This window comes from Phocoena sinus, chromosome 7 (genome assembly GCF_008692025.1).
Source record: "Phocoena sinus isolate mPhoSin1 chromosome 7, mPhoSin1.pri, whole genome shotgun sequence".
In the NCBI taxonomy this organism is placed as follows: Eukaryota; Metazoa; Chordata; class Mammalia; order Artiodactyla; family Phocoenidae; genus Phocoena; species Phocoena sinus.
Genome location: NC_045769.1, coordinates 74,643,952 through 74,661,265, shown reverse-complemented (window position 1 = coordinate 74,661,265; position 17,314 = coordinate 74,643,952). Strand labels below are relative to the sequence as shown.

The 17,314-nt window shown below is 41.6% G+C and overlaps 1 protein-coding gene across 4 annotated transcripts in view; it reads right to left on the bottom strand.

Moving 5' to 3' along the window:
* Nucleotides 1-17,314, bottom strand: part of ACVR1 (activin A receptor type 1) — a 131,861-nt gene that overhangs the window by 8,611 nt on the left and 105,936 nt on the right. For all 4 annotated transcript variants that reach the window (XM_032637735.1, XM_032637737.1, XM_032637734.1 and 1 more), the window contains 2 exons: nucleotides 11,810-12,085; nucleotides 7,208-7,405 (listed from right to left, as the gene is read on the bottom strand). In XM_032637735.1, the coding sequence (XP_032493626.1) occupies nucleotides 7,208-7,405; nucleotides 11,810-12,085 (474 nt within the window). The remainder of the gene's footprint in view (nucleotides 1-7,207; nucleotides 7,406-11,809; nucleotides 12,086-17,314) is intronic.

The following is a 17,314-nucleotide window of genomic DNA, read 5'->3' as shown; positions in this document are numbered from 1 at the left end:
GTGCCAGCCCTCGCTTTTCCACGGTAGGGGCTGCAACTCGAAGGGCTGCAGAAAGAATCAGAGAAACTATTCATAACCTCCTCCCCACAGCTTTGGGCATGTGTATCTGATTTATACAATTTTTTTTTCCTGGACATGTGTCTAACTGAAAGTTTTCTCTTCTCTGGGGCAAATATATCTTTACCAATAATATCCCTATCATTAATTTGCTGCATGGTTCTGAGTAAACCCCTTAATTGCCAGGCCTTAGTCCCAACACCTTTAAAGTACACATCACAAAGAGAATGTGCAGATTAATAAGAACAACCTAGAAACAACCTTCAAACCCCATGAAATGCCAGAGGGGTCTTTCTAAAAACGGAAGTCTCTGGAAACAAGGCCTCCTCATGACCCTCCCTACCCAAACCAATAGCTTTGGGCTCTCAAAGCTTTGGGGATTTCTCAATTGCAGATAAGGGGCTGTGGACTTGGCCATCATTTGAATAATCTGAAGGTGAGGCAAAGACAGATGCAGGGGATGTCAGAATCATGCGGATCACAGCCTTCCTTTCCTTCAGAAAAAGAAGCTGAGGAGCACCCAGGGGAAACGTCCTTGTCCAAGTTCACAGCTACCTAATGACAAACATTAACCTGAATCCAATTCCCTGTTTGTATTTAGAATTCTTCCCAACAAGCCCAAAATGGAATAATGCATTAATCTCGTCACAAGGGCCTGCTCACTTCATGTCCGCGGTCTCTCTTCACTGCACCGCAGCTTGGGTGGACACCCAGGTAACAGGCAAGGAGGGCAGGCTCCCCAGCGTCCGCATCCCTGCAGAGAGCTGCCGTTAACAGTGAACTCCTACAGGAACTATGAAGCCCTTCAGAGATTGGAACATTACGACTAAAGCCACTTTACAGAGAATGAGAGTGGTTCATGTTGGGCTTCCGATAGTACTCTAAGTTAATACAGTGTTTCCTTCGGGGGTGGCCTGTGAGAAAATTAGATACGGTTCAAGCACAAAACTTTTATGTCTTATTAAATAACTGTGTATGTATTATTAACGTTACCTTCCATTTAATGCCATGGGATAACTGGTTTTCCCACTTCCAGTAGTGACGTTAATTTCCTTTTAAAAAGAAATGTTTGGGCTTCCCTGGTGGCGCAGTGGTTGCGAATCTGCCTGCGAATGCAGGGGACACGGGTTCGAGCCCTAGTCCGGGAAGATCCCGCATGCGGAGCAACTGGGCCCGTGAGCCACAATTACTGAGCCTGCGCGTCTGGAGCCTGTGCTCCACAGAGAACAAGAGAGGCAACGATAGTGAGAGGCCCACGCACGGCGATGAAGAGTGGACCCCGCTTGCCACAACTAGAGAAAGCCCTCACACAGAAACGAAGACCCAACACAGCCATAAATTAATTAATTAATTAAAAAAAAAAAAAAATGTTTGAAAAAGTTAGCTGACTTAAATGATTAAGAAAATAATGGTACAAGGGGCATTTGGATATGAAAAGAAATCATAAAGGTAGTATGTGTATGAGAGAATCTTGGGAAACACTGTTTTCAGAGAGGCATTTTTTTCCTGGTAGGAAGAGGATTCAAAAAGGTATATCAACTATTTGTGTCACTTTGCTTAACATTCCTCACAGAAGGATTTCAAACACAGTTTTCAAGCCATGGCCAACATCAAAAATGACTAATATATAAACGGATGGAGCTGTTCACAGCAGAGGGGACGACAGCCTAGGGGGCTCTGGTGGCCCTTGGTGCTGCCTTGCTGCTGGAGGTTTCAGAGAACCAGTACCTCAGGCACTCCTGTAACCAACAAGGCGCACTAGCTGGGAAGCCCTGACTCCTTTCAGAAACAGGAACAGAGCTGGCAGGACAGCTCTGTTCCCTACTAAGTGAAGTATCTGTGTGGCAGTGATGACCTCATCCTGCTATCCCCACTACAATCCATGAGCATATGGAACCATGCACATTATTCAAATCAAGACTAAATGCATTATCTGAAATCTGTTAAAAGTAATTTCTGTTACTGGGATTCTCAGCAGTGTGGCATAGCCAAAATAAATGGTTCACAGATTGCTTCATAGTCAGGCCCTACTAAAAATATTTATTAATGTGACAGTTGTCAGAAGAAAGGTCAAAGGGCCTAGGTCAAAGAGCCTAGGAGAGATGCACAGCCATGCTCTGAGTTAAGCTTTGACAAGACGCCTTACATCTCACACACCCTCAGACCTAGAGGGAGAAGCTCCAGAAGACTTCCAAGCGTTTGCTATCTGTAGAGGTCTCATGAGAAGAAGAATGTATCATTCACTGGATACTGGGGCTGTTACAAGGTTGACACCACAGATACTTGTCTTGGTGGAGACACCTGCTGTTAAAGATGTGTCAGGGAAAAGAGACCAGTAAGCAGTGAACAATACCCAGTAAAGTTCTGCTGGCCTCTGGTTATTTTGTCGTGAGGTCAGTTGACTGCCCTCCTTTGGTCTAGATCTTTAAACCAGGGACACGAAATTCCAGGAATCAGTGAGAGAAAAATCCCACCTCCATATTCCTGCCCCCAACCACTCACCTAAAAGCTCAAACGAAATAAAACAAACCTGAAAGAAATTGCTTGAATGAATACTAAAAATTTTCCCTAATATGAGTCTTCCCTTTGTTCAAACCTTAATATACACTAAGGTAGTGAAATAAAATCGTGAAACACACTGGACACTAAGTTGCTGAAGAAAATCAGAGTTGTCATGGTTTCCATGTACAAGCCCATTGTGCTCAGGAACTTGAGGCACACGCCATTCCTTAGCAAGCCCAAGGGCTCATCAAAAGAGGTTTTCCAAAGTATGTGCGCCAAACATAAGCTTATTCTAACAAGTATTCCCTAGTCCCCACCCCATTAAGAGATGCAGCTCAGCCAGCAGGGTTTTTTCAACGAGATACAAGTGCTTTTTGACACATTTCAACACTGGATTCCATCACAAAATGGAATAACCAAAGCCAGTCACAGTGAAACAAAAGTATGTCCACATAGCCCTCCTGTGGGCAGCAAAGAGGCGACACGTGAAGGGTATAGCAGAGGCTCACGCTGCCTGCATGATGCCACAGTCAAAGATGTGCTACGGGAGGATCAGGGAAGGTCATTTTAGTTAGCTTTTAAATCCATGAGCAGATGGGACCACAGTATTAAAGCAAAACAACTCTGGCGTTTCTGCATACAGGGATCCAAACAAGGTATGACACCGAAGGCTGAGGTTCCAGAGAGAGGACTTCTAATCTCAAGAGGGAACTGCTGCAGGATGCTTGGATGGGGCTACTAGAAGTTTCTGATCAGACCAAAGCTAAATGGCACACGTGAAGAGCCATGATGCACCCATTTATCTGTGGAATCCACGTGTCATTTTCCGTCTTCACACCACACTGAACCCAGGTGACCAGAAACCAGTGTGTCTGTAGAACTATAAAAGTATTTTTGGCAGAGAAGTAGCAAAAATCTTGAAAGAAAGGCCAAGGCCTAGCTACAAGACTCAAAGGAGAAAGGGACCCCCCTTCAGCTTGGAAGAGAGAGGAAGCTTCACCTGAAGCATAAGAACACAAATCAGGAAATCCTGCTCAGATGGGCTGTGTCAGCATCCCAGGGACAGTCTGTATTTCCTGGCCTGGGTGAGACCGACATATTCCATTTTAACCTGAGATCCCAAGAGTATGGTCGCTGACCTAGCAGCACAGCGTCACCTGGGGCCCTGCTAGAAAGGGAGATCCTGGGTCCAAACCTAGACCTACTAAATCAGAAACTCTTGGGGACGGTTCAGTACTCTGTGTTTCTAGGTGATTCTGCTGCACACTCTCTGGCTTAAGAACTAGTGATTCAAGCAAACCCCCTGCCTTAGATTCATATAGAAAATTCACCTGGAAATGGTGAGAAAATGACTTTCCTTCCAACCAATTCCAAATTCAGTGTCCAACTAAACACAAACAGTAAATTCCAAAAGACACTACTGAGAAATTTTCAGATGTGAAAATGGACTTAACTCTCATTTCCTGTACAGACACAGCAGGAAGTTTATTATTATTAGCAAAGAAATGTAAAATTCCCATGAAAATACAAAATGCGACTTATTTTTTTACTCATGGTTCACTTGAGGACTGTATTACTCCAAGAGAACTATCTGGGGGCTTCCCTGGTGGCGCAGTGGTTTAGAGTCCGCCTGCCGATGCAGGGGACACGGGTTCGTGCCCCGGCCCGGGAAGATCCCACATGCCGCGGAGCGGCTGGGCCCGTGAGCCATGGCTGCTGAGCCTGCGCTCCTGCTCCGCAACGGGAGAGGCCACAACAGTGAGAGGCGCGCATACAGCAAAAAAAAAAAAAAAAAAAGAACTATCTGGTCATCAATTTTTATAATGGACTCAGAAACTCAAAGATGCATAATTATAATGACCTCCCTAAGATATTCATAATGAGGTACATTTAGTATGCAATAATTTCAAATATATATATCCTTTAATGTCAGTTCTTAAAGCTAGTAAGAAAGTGAAATAGGTACATCACACACTGGGGTGAGCGGGATATTGTAAATTAGAACAACCGTTATGGAAAGCAATTTGGCAGTTATGTGTGAAGCCATAAAAACATCCAAATTCTTTGACCAAATAGGTCACTTTTCTTCAGATTAGGAATAATTCCCCAAATGAAAAAGTTGTATGAACAAAGATGTCTACATGGAGGAAAAAGGATGTCTGACAACATAGAAATGGTTAAATTAATGAAATATCATGAGACCATCTAAAATAAAAAGACTGACCAACATTTAAAAAACACAAATGAAAAAGATGATACAGAATTATATTTACACTATGATTACAACTAAGTAAAAAAATATGTACATGGTTGCATAAAGAAGGGGAAAGAAACATGAATACTGGAAGGTAAAGGCAAATTTTTCTTATCTTTCTTTCTACTCATTTTTCTGTTTGGGGGTATAGTAATAACGAAAATATTAACAGGTATGCAAGCAGCACTGAACACTTTGAGTTTGGATAAACTGATTTCTGTGTGTGTGTGTGTGTGTGTGTGTGTGTGCGTGCCTGTGAATATTCATGGAAGAAGGAGGACTAGAGAAAGAGAAGGGGAAATATCAAATTAGTCATTGCCAAGGGACAGTAGCTGATTTAAAATGAGACATGACATACCCTTACCTCCCCCTAAAAATCAAACCACACCACAGAACAGAAGCTCAACCCACAAAATTTTAGGAGCAATCTAAACCATGACGTAAGGGGGAGATCAGTAAATCAGAAAGCAACCAAAATAGTCTCTCTTCCTCTACCCTTCACGATATTTTTTCCAAAAATAATGTTAAACACAGGATAGATCAAGAAAACTATTTGTTGAGCTATATTTTAAACTGACGGCTCTATTCTCCAACTGACTCCTATTAATCACAGCTGATCTTTGAAAGCCATTTGGGTTTAAGCCTGCGACACAGGGAACAAATTTGCAACATGAGTTCTTACAAAGCCCAAAGCCCAAGTTTCTGCCAAGTTTGCCTTTCATCACGCAGGCTTGCCTGGCATGGCTCCAGCACCCATAGCTGGACTGGACTATCCTGGCCTTGGAATATTAACTTCCTCTTCGTCTGGGGCAAGTTCCCCACCACACCGTTTATAATGACACTAATCCTTCTCTAAAGTGTTTAAAATAAACGAATTAGAATTTGATTTTCAACTCTTAAGGCACTCAAGAATTATTAGGGATGGGGAAATGAAGTCTCTGTGCAATTTCAGGCAAAGTTCAGAACTTGATAAATCAGCAAAACAATCACTCTGTTGCAAACAATTCTCAAGGCACTTGAATGGCACAAAATGCAAGTCAGTAGCTCTCAACAATTGAGAAACAGTTACCAAGAAAATGTTCATGACTCCATCCAAAACAAAAACAAAAACAAAAACTTTAAAAGAACTGTCTGGTTACAATGCATGTATGTTTATGTTTAATTTAAAACATTGTCTTTGATACCCTTAAGAGTGTTAAAAGCAAACACTCTGCTGCTGTTAGGGAGGAAAAAAAACCTACCACAAAGGCTTTGCCAATTTAAATTATTGCACACTAAAACTGTTACCCCAATTTCACTTAGCTCACAGAACCAGAACCTCCTACTCTCTGGCTATTATTCTTGAAAATTGTAAGTTACCCCCCAAATTTCAATCCTTACAAGAAACTATGAGTGGAAGGTGGGATGGAGCACATGTGTCAGTGACTTCATGCATTATTTCTTTAATACTTCAAATCTAGGATTCCAGTGGGTCCCAGGAGGGTAAAATACCTCCTGAAAATGAATATTATTTAAATATATAGCATTTTCTATTGTTTTCCTGGAACAATTTCAGACACATTCTTTGTGAAATAGGACTTCCAGTTGTGAAGGTATGAAAAGGTCGATTTAGTCGATTCGAGAGATTCTGCTATAATAACCACTTTGTGGGTAGATGGGGCATGTGCTATTTGAATGAGGATATGTAGTGCTTTCAGAATACAGTGAACTTAAAGTTCAACAATGTATTTGTGGCTGATTTGAAAGATGGAGGTGAAAGTTCACTGTAGGGAATATGGGTAAAAAATTATCGATAGACATACGCTTCCCTAGCTGCTAAGGCAACACCGTTTCATAAAGCTTACTTATAAGAGGACCAGCACAAGCTTCCTATTCAGGGCTTCCTGAATGTAAACTTCACTTACTTTGCAGGTACAGCCTGCTTCTTACAAACGAGTGAATTCTGAGTGTGCAACCTGAATCTTTTCTCAGTAATCCAAACTTAAGAAGTAAAAAATATCTATAATAGCAGAATTCACCCTTAGATTTCCTTGAGGCTCTCACAATAAAACTCACTTGGGAAAAGAGCAAAGAAGGAGGAAGGGTGGGGAAAAAAAGGCAGAATAAGGACGGAGGAAGGAAAAATAAAATACGGACTGATAAAAAAAAACAAACCAAGGAATAAGTAGTCTCTTGCAGAAATACTTTTTCCACCACAGTTTCCCCTCCTGCAGTTAAGACAGACTGCCATTACGTGCCTTCCACCTACCAGCCATAAAGCAAATATAAATGCCAACAGCTTCACAAGCATGATTCACGGAACAATGTGTACTTAAATATTCCCTTTGCCTTTTAAAGGTAGCAGAATCAAGAGGACTCGGACAAGGGCAATATTATCTGAGATCAGATACCTACCATTGCTCACCATTCGCCTGGCCACTTCCCACAAGACAAGTCCAAAGGCCCAAATATCGACTCTCTTATAAGAATCGAAACAATCCACCTGGATGGTTTCATCTAGAACTTCGGGGGCCATGTAGCGTTTGGTGCCCACACGGGGGTTGTTCCCCACGTCGAGCTGATTGGTGCTCTGGGAATGCATGACTGCCAGGCCTGAAAGGAAGAAGACAACATTGTCAATCCGCTCCCTTCCTTTCCCACAGACGGCTGCTGAAGGATTTTAAACCAAGCCCAACGAACAGCGCCCTCTTGTGGCATCCATGGTGACTGCCGCATTACACCCAGAGTCATCTCTGGAGTACCCTTGTGATGACTTCCGTTGAGAGCAGGAAATAGGGCTGATGCCAGAAACATTCTGAGGCTCTTAGGTTAAGAGATGAACCTCAGAGACAAAAAGTTTCGGGTAAATAATAAACTAATACACCAATATGAGGCCAGTGTTCAAAATCCACAGGAAAACAGACTCACTTGTTAAATGGGAGCCTCCAAGTGGCTTAAATAACAAGGAGCAAATTAAGCTCTCAGGCTCCAGCACAGCTCCCACTAGACTGCAAACACAAACTTCAAACCATGTGAGGCAGGGACTTTGAGGTAATTTATCATTACATAAAGGGCCGACTGCCCCGGGCCCTGCTCCATACCTAAAAAAGGGCCGCTCATCTGAACAGTAACGTGGACCAAACCCACAGGGCTTTCTTTCTCTGCAGCCACATGTACAGAGAACATTAAACTGGCCCTCAATTCAAAGCACAACTATCACGTTAAATGATTTTGACGCACTATCTTAAACCATGACTCATTTCCGAATTCCTCAGCCAATTAGAGAGACCCAGCATTCCTCACAGAGCAAGGGTAATAGACAGATACGTGCATGGTTTATTTGAGAATGGAATTGCTTTTTGATGCATGTGCAGACCAACTGAAAGTGATTCCTGTAACACTCAAAATAATGAAAATTGCCAAACTGGAGCAAGCAGACCATGTACACCTTTGTAACCCAGCGGGGATCCCTCAAGTCATCTATGGAGAATGATTCTCCTCCCACTCCGTGGCTTTGCATGGGTGAGATGATGACTCCATATAAAGCAAGGGAGATAGCACGTATGTTATCTCAGCCTCAATACCAAAGATACTGGCAACTGCGTTTGACTAAATCAGACTGGTTCCTCTTCTCATTTTTATAATCAACCCTAAGATTCTATGGCCATTACGAACATTTCGCAAACCATAACGCCCCCCTCCACCATTTCCAGAACCACAGAGTAAAGATAACAGAATACAAAAAAGGTGAAGTTTAAATAGAGAATAGAAATACTAGCTGTGGTGGTTTAAAAATACATCCACAAGTGTTTTGAAACTTCTCCCTTCACGAGGGGAAATTCAGTTCCTCGTGCCTTGAGCGTGGGCTGGACTACCAAACAATATGGCAGGAGAGTGTGTGTATCTTTAAGGTTAGGGCATAGAAGGCATATGGCTTCCTGTTTGCTCCCTCTGGGCTCATTCATAGTGTTATGAAGACACTCAAGCAGCCCAGTGGACAGGACCACATGAACAAGGAACTGAGGCTTCCCATCAACAGCCACGTGAGTGAGCCATCCTAGAAGTTCCTCCAGGCCCGACCAAGCCTTCAGATGCCTGCAGCCCTGACTGATGGTATGACTGTTACCCCTGTCAGATCCTGAGCCAGAACCACAGACCTGAGTTGTTCCAAGACTGTTGACCGACTGTATGAGATAATAAATTTGTGTTATTTCAAGCTTCTAAGTTTTAGAGGTAATTTCTTTCCCAGTAATCCATAATTATTACACTAACTAAAGAGACCAACCAAATGCAACGTGCCTCAATTCTTGTTTGAAAAAACTGGAAAAATTTTAAAATGGCTATTAAATAATATTAAAGCATAATCAATAACTTTTAGGTGTGATAAACTGTGAGTATGCAAGAGAAGTATATTTAGGGGATGCACTTTGAAGTATTTAGTAGTAAAGAGTTGTGACTTTGCAACTTTTTCTTTTTTTTTTTTTTGCGGTACGCGGGCCTCTCACTGCTGTGGCCTCTCCCGTTGCGGAGCAACAGGCTCCGGACGCACAGGCTCAGCGGCCATGACTCACGGGCCCAGCCGCTCCGCGGTATGTGGGAGCTTCCCGGACCAGGGCACGAACCCGTGTCCCCTGCATCGGCAGGCGGACTCTCAACCACTATGCCACCAGGGGAGCCCTGCAACTTATTTTCAAATGAATTTGCAAACATATACACTCAGCCACATACAAATAAAGCAAATTTGGCAACATTTTAATAACTGCTGAATCTAGGTGTTGTGGATATGAATTTCTTAATGCTTGAATTTTTCTGTGATCAAAAGCTAGGAAAATACAATACTGGTATTTTTGCTAAAATACTGGAAGTTTTACAGTATTAATAATAGAACATAATTTCTAACAAGTGATCCTTAATTTCTAGGTATAAAGTAAAAAATTAATATAAATTGCAGTCTCACAGGAGCTGTTTCCTGTACTACCAGTCTACTTCCCTGAATAATGACCCCTTAACACAGATTTCTGTATGAAACCGTGAATCCAGCTGGAAAGCTATAGGTCAAAATAAATGTAATTAAATAATTAGTTAGCTGGATTTGCTAATTCCCCCCAAGTCCCATAAACCAAAACCAACAACAGCTGCCTTAGTTTGTCTATCTCCCCTTGGCCTCAGGACTGTAACAGCAGCTACCATTTGAATGACTATTTACCAAGCATTTATAAAATTTCTGAATCTTACAAGAATTGTGTGAGGTGGGCATAATTGACTTTTAATAACATGAATAATACATAAACACACTACTATAAAAGTTTCAAACAATAGAGACGTTCAAGGCACGGTGTCAAACGCTGAAGTCCCCCTTGCTAAGCCCCTTACCCTTGCCCTGAGTGTAAGCAGGTCAGCACTTAGGGCAGGTAAAAAGATGAAAAAACCTGTACAAAAATACTGGATCAGGGACTTCTCTGGTGGCACAGTGGTTAAGAATCTGCCTGCCAATGCAGGGGACATGGGCTCGAGCCCTGGTCTGGGAAGATCCCACATGCCGTGGAGCAACTAAGCCCATGCGCCACAACTACTGAGCCTGCGCTCTAGAGCCCGCGAGCCACAACTATTGAGCCCGCACGCCTAGAGCCCGTGCTCTGCAACAAGAGAAGCCACCACAATGAGAAGCCCGCGCACCGCAACGAAGAATAGCCCCCGCTCGCCACAACTAGAGAAAGCCCGCGTGCAGCAACCAAGACCCAATGCAGCCAAACATAAAATTTATTAATTAAAAAAATACTGGGTCAATAATTGGGAAACTCAAATCACCTTAGCTCCATAAGCCATGGCACAGCCATAAAAGTCTTCTACACCACAACAAAAATGTTAGGGTCATGCCTCCTTATACTTGGAAAACACCGTAAAATAATTTCTCAACATGAACACAAGGACTTTAAAGGGATAAAGAAAATTTTTATTTGAAAAAAATTTATTTGAAAGAAATTTTCCTGATATGTCAAATCCCTTGTGTTTAAAAACAATTTTATCATCTATGTAATTAGAGCTAACACTGCCTAAACGTTTATCAATGTAACAATAACTATAATGATATGAAAATAAGAGCAACCATTTTTTATTCAAGGGGAGTGAGTATCCTCAGTAGTCCACTGAAATGAATAACCGAAATTACAATTCAGTTCTCGTTAGCATAATTATTCAGCCAATATTCTAGGGGTCTAGGATGAATAGGCTTTATAGAGAATGCCACTATAAATGAAAATAATCTTATTTATAATGCAATTAAAGCTACATTAAGCATCACCCTAACACCATAAGAATGAGATATGCCAGCAGGGCAAATGGTAAATTAGTTTGGGGATTTTTTTTTTCCCTTTCTTTGATTGATAATTTTGCCTTGGTTACAGAACAACTTTATAAACCATTTTTAAGACAAATTCATTCCATAGGTTATTTCATTGTGTACCTACTTTGTGTAAGGCTTGTGAAATCAGAATGCAACAGTACTGGTTGCCTCTCAGGGTGGGCTGGGGCAGGAACGGACTGAACCAGCACGAGGTGACTTTCTAGAGTAATGGGAAGGTCTGTATCTTGACAGCGATTTGGATTTTACAGCATCTGTCAAAAATCTGAGAGTGTGTACTTAAGATCTGTGCATTTCATGTGAAATATAAATTTTACCTGAAAAGAGAAAAAAAGTAAAGAACTCCAGTGAATGATATATTGGTGTGTATGCTGAAGCCACTGGAGGGAAGGGCTCTTTTGTCTGCAATTTACTTGGAAATGTATCAAAGATTAAGCTGTACTGATAAATGGAGGCTGGATATGTGATAACAGTAAAATGTTCATGGGAGAATCTAGGTGGTAAATATACAGGTGTCCACCGTGAAGCCCTTTCAATTTGCATGCTTGAAATTTTTCATAACAAAGTGTTTGGAGGGAAAAAGATGCAACCTGGCTAAACAAGAGAAGAAGACAAAAGTTAAAACAGTAATTTAAAAATATTTTTTTAAAATTTACCCAAATCTGCTATGCAACACTGTCCATTCTTCTTAACCAGGATGTTTTTGCTTTTTAAATCTCGGTGAGCAATGGCTGGTTTCCCTTGGGTCCCAAAGATCTCTATGTGTAAATGTGCGAGACCACTAGCTATGGACAGCACTATTCGCAGGCAGCTCACTGTATCCAGAGTAGTAAGCTGAAGGTAGTCATACAGCGATCCCATTTCATGATAATGTGTGATTAACCACAACTGTGTACTGGAGTGTCTTGATGTCATGTCTGAAGCAATGAAACCTGGAGACAGCAAGAACAAAATTAATAGACATGTGAGAATTTCACATTACAGCTTAATTTACTATACAGAAATAGTGACCCATACAGTAGAGATCACCTATAACAAAAAATAATTAAACTTACCAACTGCCATAAAAGAAGGTTTACAGAGGCATCAACAGAGAAAAATAATGTATTTATACCTTAAGAAGACACTGCTAGTGAATAGGAAATTTTCATATTCATTTCCATTGTAAATAATCCTTTGAAATTTTTCTTACCTTGCATTAAGATTCAGATAGAAGGGGCTTCCCTGGTGGCACAGTGGTTAAGAGTCCGCCTGCCGATGCAGGGGACACGGGTTCGTGCCCCGGTCTGGGAAGATCCCACATGCCGCGGAGTGGCTGGGCCCGTGAGCCATGGCCGCTGAGCCTGCGTGTCCGGAGCCTGTGCTCCGCCACGGGGGAGGCCTCAACAGTGAGAGGCCCTCGTAAGGCAAAAAAAAAAAGATTCAGATAGAAATGGTGTCTTTGTGTTTACCCATAATGAGAGTGTTAAACCCTTTATCATGTTGACATTCCAGGCATAGATCATTCATCAACCACCCAGAAAGAACACAAAGCCTAGAACCTAGACACCTGTGTTCTAGTCTTGATCTGCCTGTGATCTGCTTTATAACATTAGGCAACTCATTTGGGCTCTTTGGATTGTCTCTGCTATAAAATCAAGGAGTGAGTTTATATTAAATGTGACTGATTCACCGATTTAAAAAAGGAACCTATCAAATATAACAGGCACCTAGGATGCTCTTTGTCAGTCACACAGGAAAACCAAGATGATGGTGTTTGTTGGCTAGAAAAGAAGACAGAGTTAAAATGGAAAAAGTATGATATAATGTGAAAAGTCCTGTAATATATATGTGCAAAGGATAACAGGAGCCCAGAGCAGGGAATCATAATAATTCAGACTAGATGTTACAGTAGGCTTCCATCATGAAGTGACAACTGAAGTCGTCTTGAAAAGAAGTGAGATACTGATCCTGTGATAAACTGTAAACATGAAAAAGAATATATATGTATAACTGAGTCACTTTGCTATACAGCAGAAATTAACACAACATTGTAAATCAACTATACTTCAATAAAATTTTTTTTAAAAGTGAGCTATTGAAAGATGTAGATAAAGAGGAAGGAAGAAATTTTTCTAGACATTCTAAGGGGACTTTTCAGCACACTGAAAGAACTCGCAGTCAGAGGCACTTCCTAACCTATGAAATAAATGGTGATGTGTGTGCCTGTCTTTCCTGCTACGGAGGTGCTTTCCTAGCGTTATAGATCTATACCTTATAGACACCCATATGGACAGTGAAATTTGGAACTCAGAAATACAAGGGGATTTTTTTTTTAAAGACAGATATGGCTTGAAGAATTAAATGACTTGTCAAAGTGTAAAGGAAAAGGAGAATACATAAGCATGCCGTACTTTATATAAAGTACTTTATATAAAATTTATATCACTTGCACAAATATTTTCTCATGGAATTCTTCTCAGTAGACCAGAAAGGTAAATATTATACTCATGTTACACATGATCAAGTTGCTGCTGGGAGGTGCCACGGACCACACAGCTAATGATCACACAGCTGTTACGTTGCTACCAACTCCAAATTTGGTACCAGCTCTCTGATACACCATACCTTGCATAGGAAAGTTCTGGGAACAAAGAAACGTTTCCCTATTTGATCATCATCATCATCGACAACAGAAGCAGCTAATAATTAGTGAGAATCAGCAATGTGCCAGGCACAGTTCTAAAAATCCTACATGCAATCCTCCAACCACCACATGAAGGGGGTAGATTACATCACTGACATTAAGGTCACTAACCGTCCCCAGCAATCTGGCACCAGAACCCATACTCTTACCCACCGTATCATCCTGCCCTCAAACAAGCTGGCTTCTACTCGAGAAAGACAATCTGACATTTGTACCTGCGGGATATCTGTACAGTGAACCGAATAACACTTCCACACCTTGATCCCCATCTCTTTCTCCCTCTTCCTCTAAGCTGGTCCCCACAGCCAGACTTAGTCTCTCACTCTTCCCTGTTATCCCACCTGCCTCTGTCTCCCCATAGCTGATTCTCTTAGAACCTTTAGCTGGCCATAATATCAAACAAAATGTGCACTTAGACATTTATTTATTCTTGCTAAAGAAACTGTTTCTGCTACAACAAGGTCCTACTGTATAGCACGGGGAATTACATTCAATATACTGAGATAAACCATAATGGAAAAGAATAGAAAAAAGAAGGTCTGTATGTATATAACTGAGTCACTTTGCTGTACAGCAGAGATGGGCACAACACTGTAAATCAACTGTACTTCAGTTAAAAAAAGTGTTTCCGGGCTTCCCTGGTGGCGCAGTGGTTGAGAGTCCACATGCCGATGCAGGGGACACGGGTTCGTGCCCCGGTCCGGGAGGATCCCACATGCCGCGGACCGGCTGGGCCCGTGAGCCATGGCCGCTGAGCCTGCGCGTCCGGAGCCTGTGCTCCGCAGCGGGAGGGGCCACAGCAGTGAGAGGCCCGCGTACCGCACACACACAAAAAATGTTTCCGCTTTATCACTTTAAACCACATGATATTCATCTTTTATTTTTATTTTTTTAACATCTTTATTGGAGTATAATTGCTTCACAATGGTGTGTAAGTTTCTGCTGTATAACAAAGTGAATCAGCTATACGTATACATATATCCCCATATCTCCTCCCTCGTGCATCTTCCTCCCACCCTCCCTATCCCACCCCTCCAGGTGGTCACAAAGCACCGAGCTGATCTCCCTGTGCTATGCGGCTGCTTCCCACTAGCTATTTTACATTTGGTAGTGTATATATGTCCATGCCACTCTCTCACTTCGTCCCAGCTTACCTTTCGCCCTCCCCGTGTGCTCAAGTCCATTCTCTACATCTATGTAGGTCTTTATTCCTGTCCTGCCCCTAGGTTCATCAGAACCATTTTTTTAGATTCCATATATATGTGTTAGCATACGGTATTTATTTTTCTCTTTCTGACTTACTTCACTCTGTATAACAGACTCTAGGTCCGTCCACCTCACTACAAATAACTCAATTTCGTTTCTTTTTATGGCTGCATAATATTCCATTGTATATATGTGCCACATCTTCTTTATCCATTCATCTGTCGATGAACACTAGGTTGCTTCCATGTCCTGGCTATTGTAAATAGAGCTGCAATGAACATTGTGGTCTATGACTCTTTTGGAATTATGGTTTTCTCAGGGTATATGCCCAGTAGTGGGATTGCTGGGTCATAGGGTAGTTCTATTTTTAGTTTCTTAAGGAACCACCATACTGTTCTCCATAGTGACTGTATCAATTTACATTCCCACCAATAGTGCAAGAGGGTCCCCTTTTCTCCACACCCTCTCCAGCATTTACTGTTTGCACTTTTTTTTTTTTTTATGCGGTACGAGAGCCTCTCACTGTTGTGGCCTCTCCCGTTGCGGAGCACAGGCTCCGGACGCGCAGGCTCAGCGGCCATGGCTCGCGGGCCCAGCCGCTCCACGGCATGTTGGATCTTCTCAGACTAGGGGACGAACCCGTGTCCCCTGCATCAGCAGGTGGACTCTCAACCACTGCGCCACCAGGGAAGCCCTGTTTGCACATTTTTTGATGGCCATTCTAACTGGTGTGAGGTGATACCTCATTGTAGTATTGATTTGCATTTCTCTAATAATTAGTGATGTTGAGCATCCTTTCATGTGTTTGTTGGCAATCTGTATATCTTCTTGGGAGAAATGTCTATTTAGGTCTTCTGCCCATTTTTGGATTGGGTTGTTTGTTTTCTTGATATTGAGCTGCATAAGCTGCTTATATATTTTGGAGATTAATCCTTTGTCAGTTGCTTCGTTTGCAAATATTTTCTCCCATTCTGAGTGTTGTCTTTTCGTCTTGTTTATGGTTTCCTTTGCTTTCTATGGTGCAAAAGCTAGTTTCATTAGGTCCCATTTGTTTCTTTTTGTTTTTATTTCCATTCCTCTAGGAGGTGGGTCAAAAAGGATCTTGCTGTGGTTTATGTCGTAGAGTGTTCTGCCTATGTTTTCCTCTAAGAGTTTGATAGTGTCTGGCCTTACATTTAGGTCTTTAATCCATTTTGAGTTTTTGTATATGGTGTTAGGGAGTGTTCTAATTTCATTCTTTGACATGTAGCTGTCCAGTTTTCCCAGCACCACTTACTGAACAGACTGTCTTTTCTCCATTGTATATTCTTGCCTCCTTTATCAAAAATAAGGTGACCATATGTGCATGGGTTTATCTCTGGGCTTTCTATCCTGTTCCATTGATCTGTATTTCTGTTTTTGTGCCAGAACCACACTGTTTTGATTACTGTAGCTTTATAGTAGAGTCTGAAGTCAGGGAGCCGGATTCCTCCAGCTCCATTTTTCTTTCTCAAGATTGCTTTGGCTATTCGGGGTCTTTTGTGTTTCCATACAAATTGTGACATTTTTTTGTTCTAGTTCTGTGAAAAATGCCAGTGGTAGTTTGATAGGGATCGCGCTGAATCTGTAGGTTGCTTTGCGTAGTATAGTCATTTTCACAATGTTGATTCTTCCAATCCAAGAACATGGTATATCTCTCCATCTGCTTGTATCATCTTTAATTTCTTTCATCAGTGCCTTATAGTTTTCTGCATACAGGTCTTTTGTGTGTCCTTAGGTAGGTTTATACCTAGGTATTTTACTCTTTTTGTTGCAGTGGTAAATGGGAGTGTTTCCTTAACTTCTCTTTCAGATTTTTCATCATTAGTGTATAGGAATGCAAGAGATTTCTGTGCATTAATTTTGTATCCTGCTACTTTACCAAATTCATTGATTAGCTCTAGTAGTTTTCTCATAGCATCTTTAGGATTCTGTTTTGTATAGTATCATGTTATCTGCAAACAGTGACAGTTTTACTACTTCTTTTCCGATCTGGATTCCTTTTACTTCTTTTTCTTCTCTCATGGCTGTGGCTAAAACTTCCAATACTATTTTGAATAATAGTGGTGAGAGTGGGCAACCTTGTCTTGTTCCTGACCTTAGAGGAAATGGCTTCAGTTTTTCACCACTGAGAACGATGTTGGCTGTGGGTTTGTCATATATGGCCTTTACTATGTTGAGGTAGGTTCCCTGAGTGATTGATTAAATAAATAACTACAATTTATTCTCTCACCTTCTCTAAGTCCCCAAG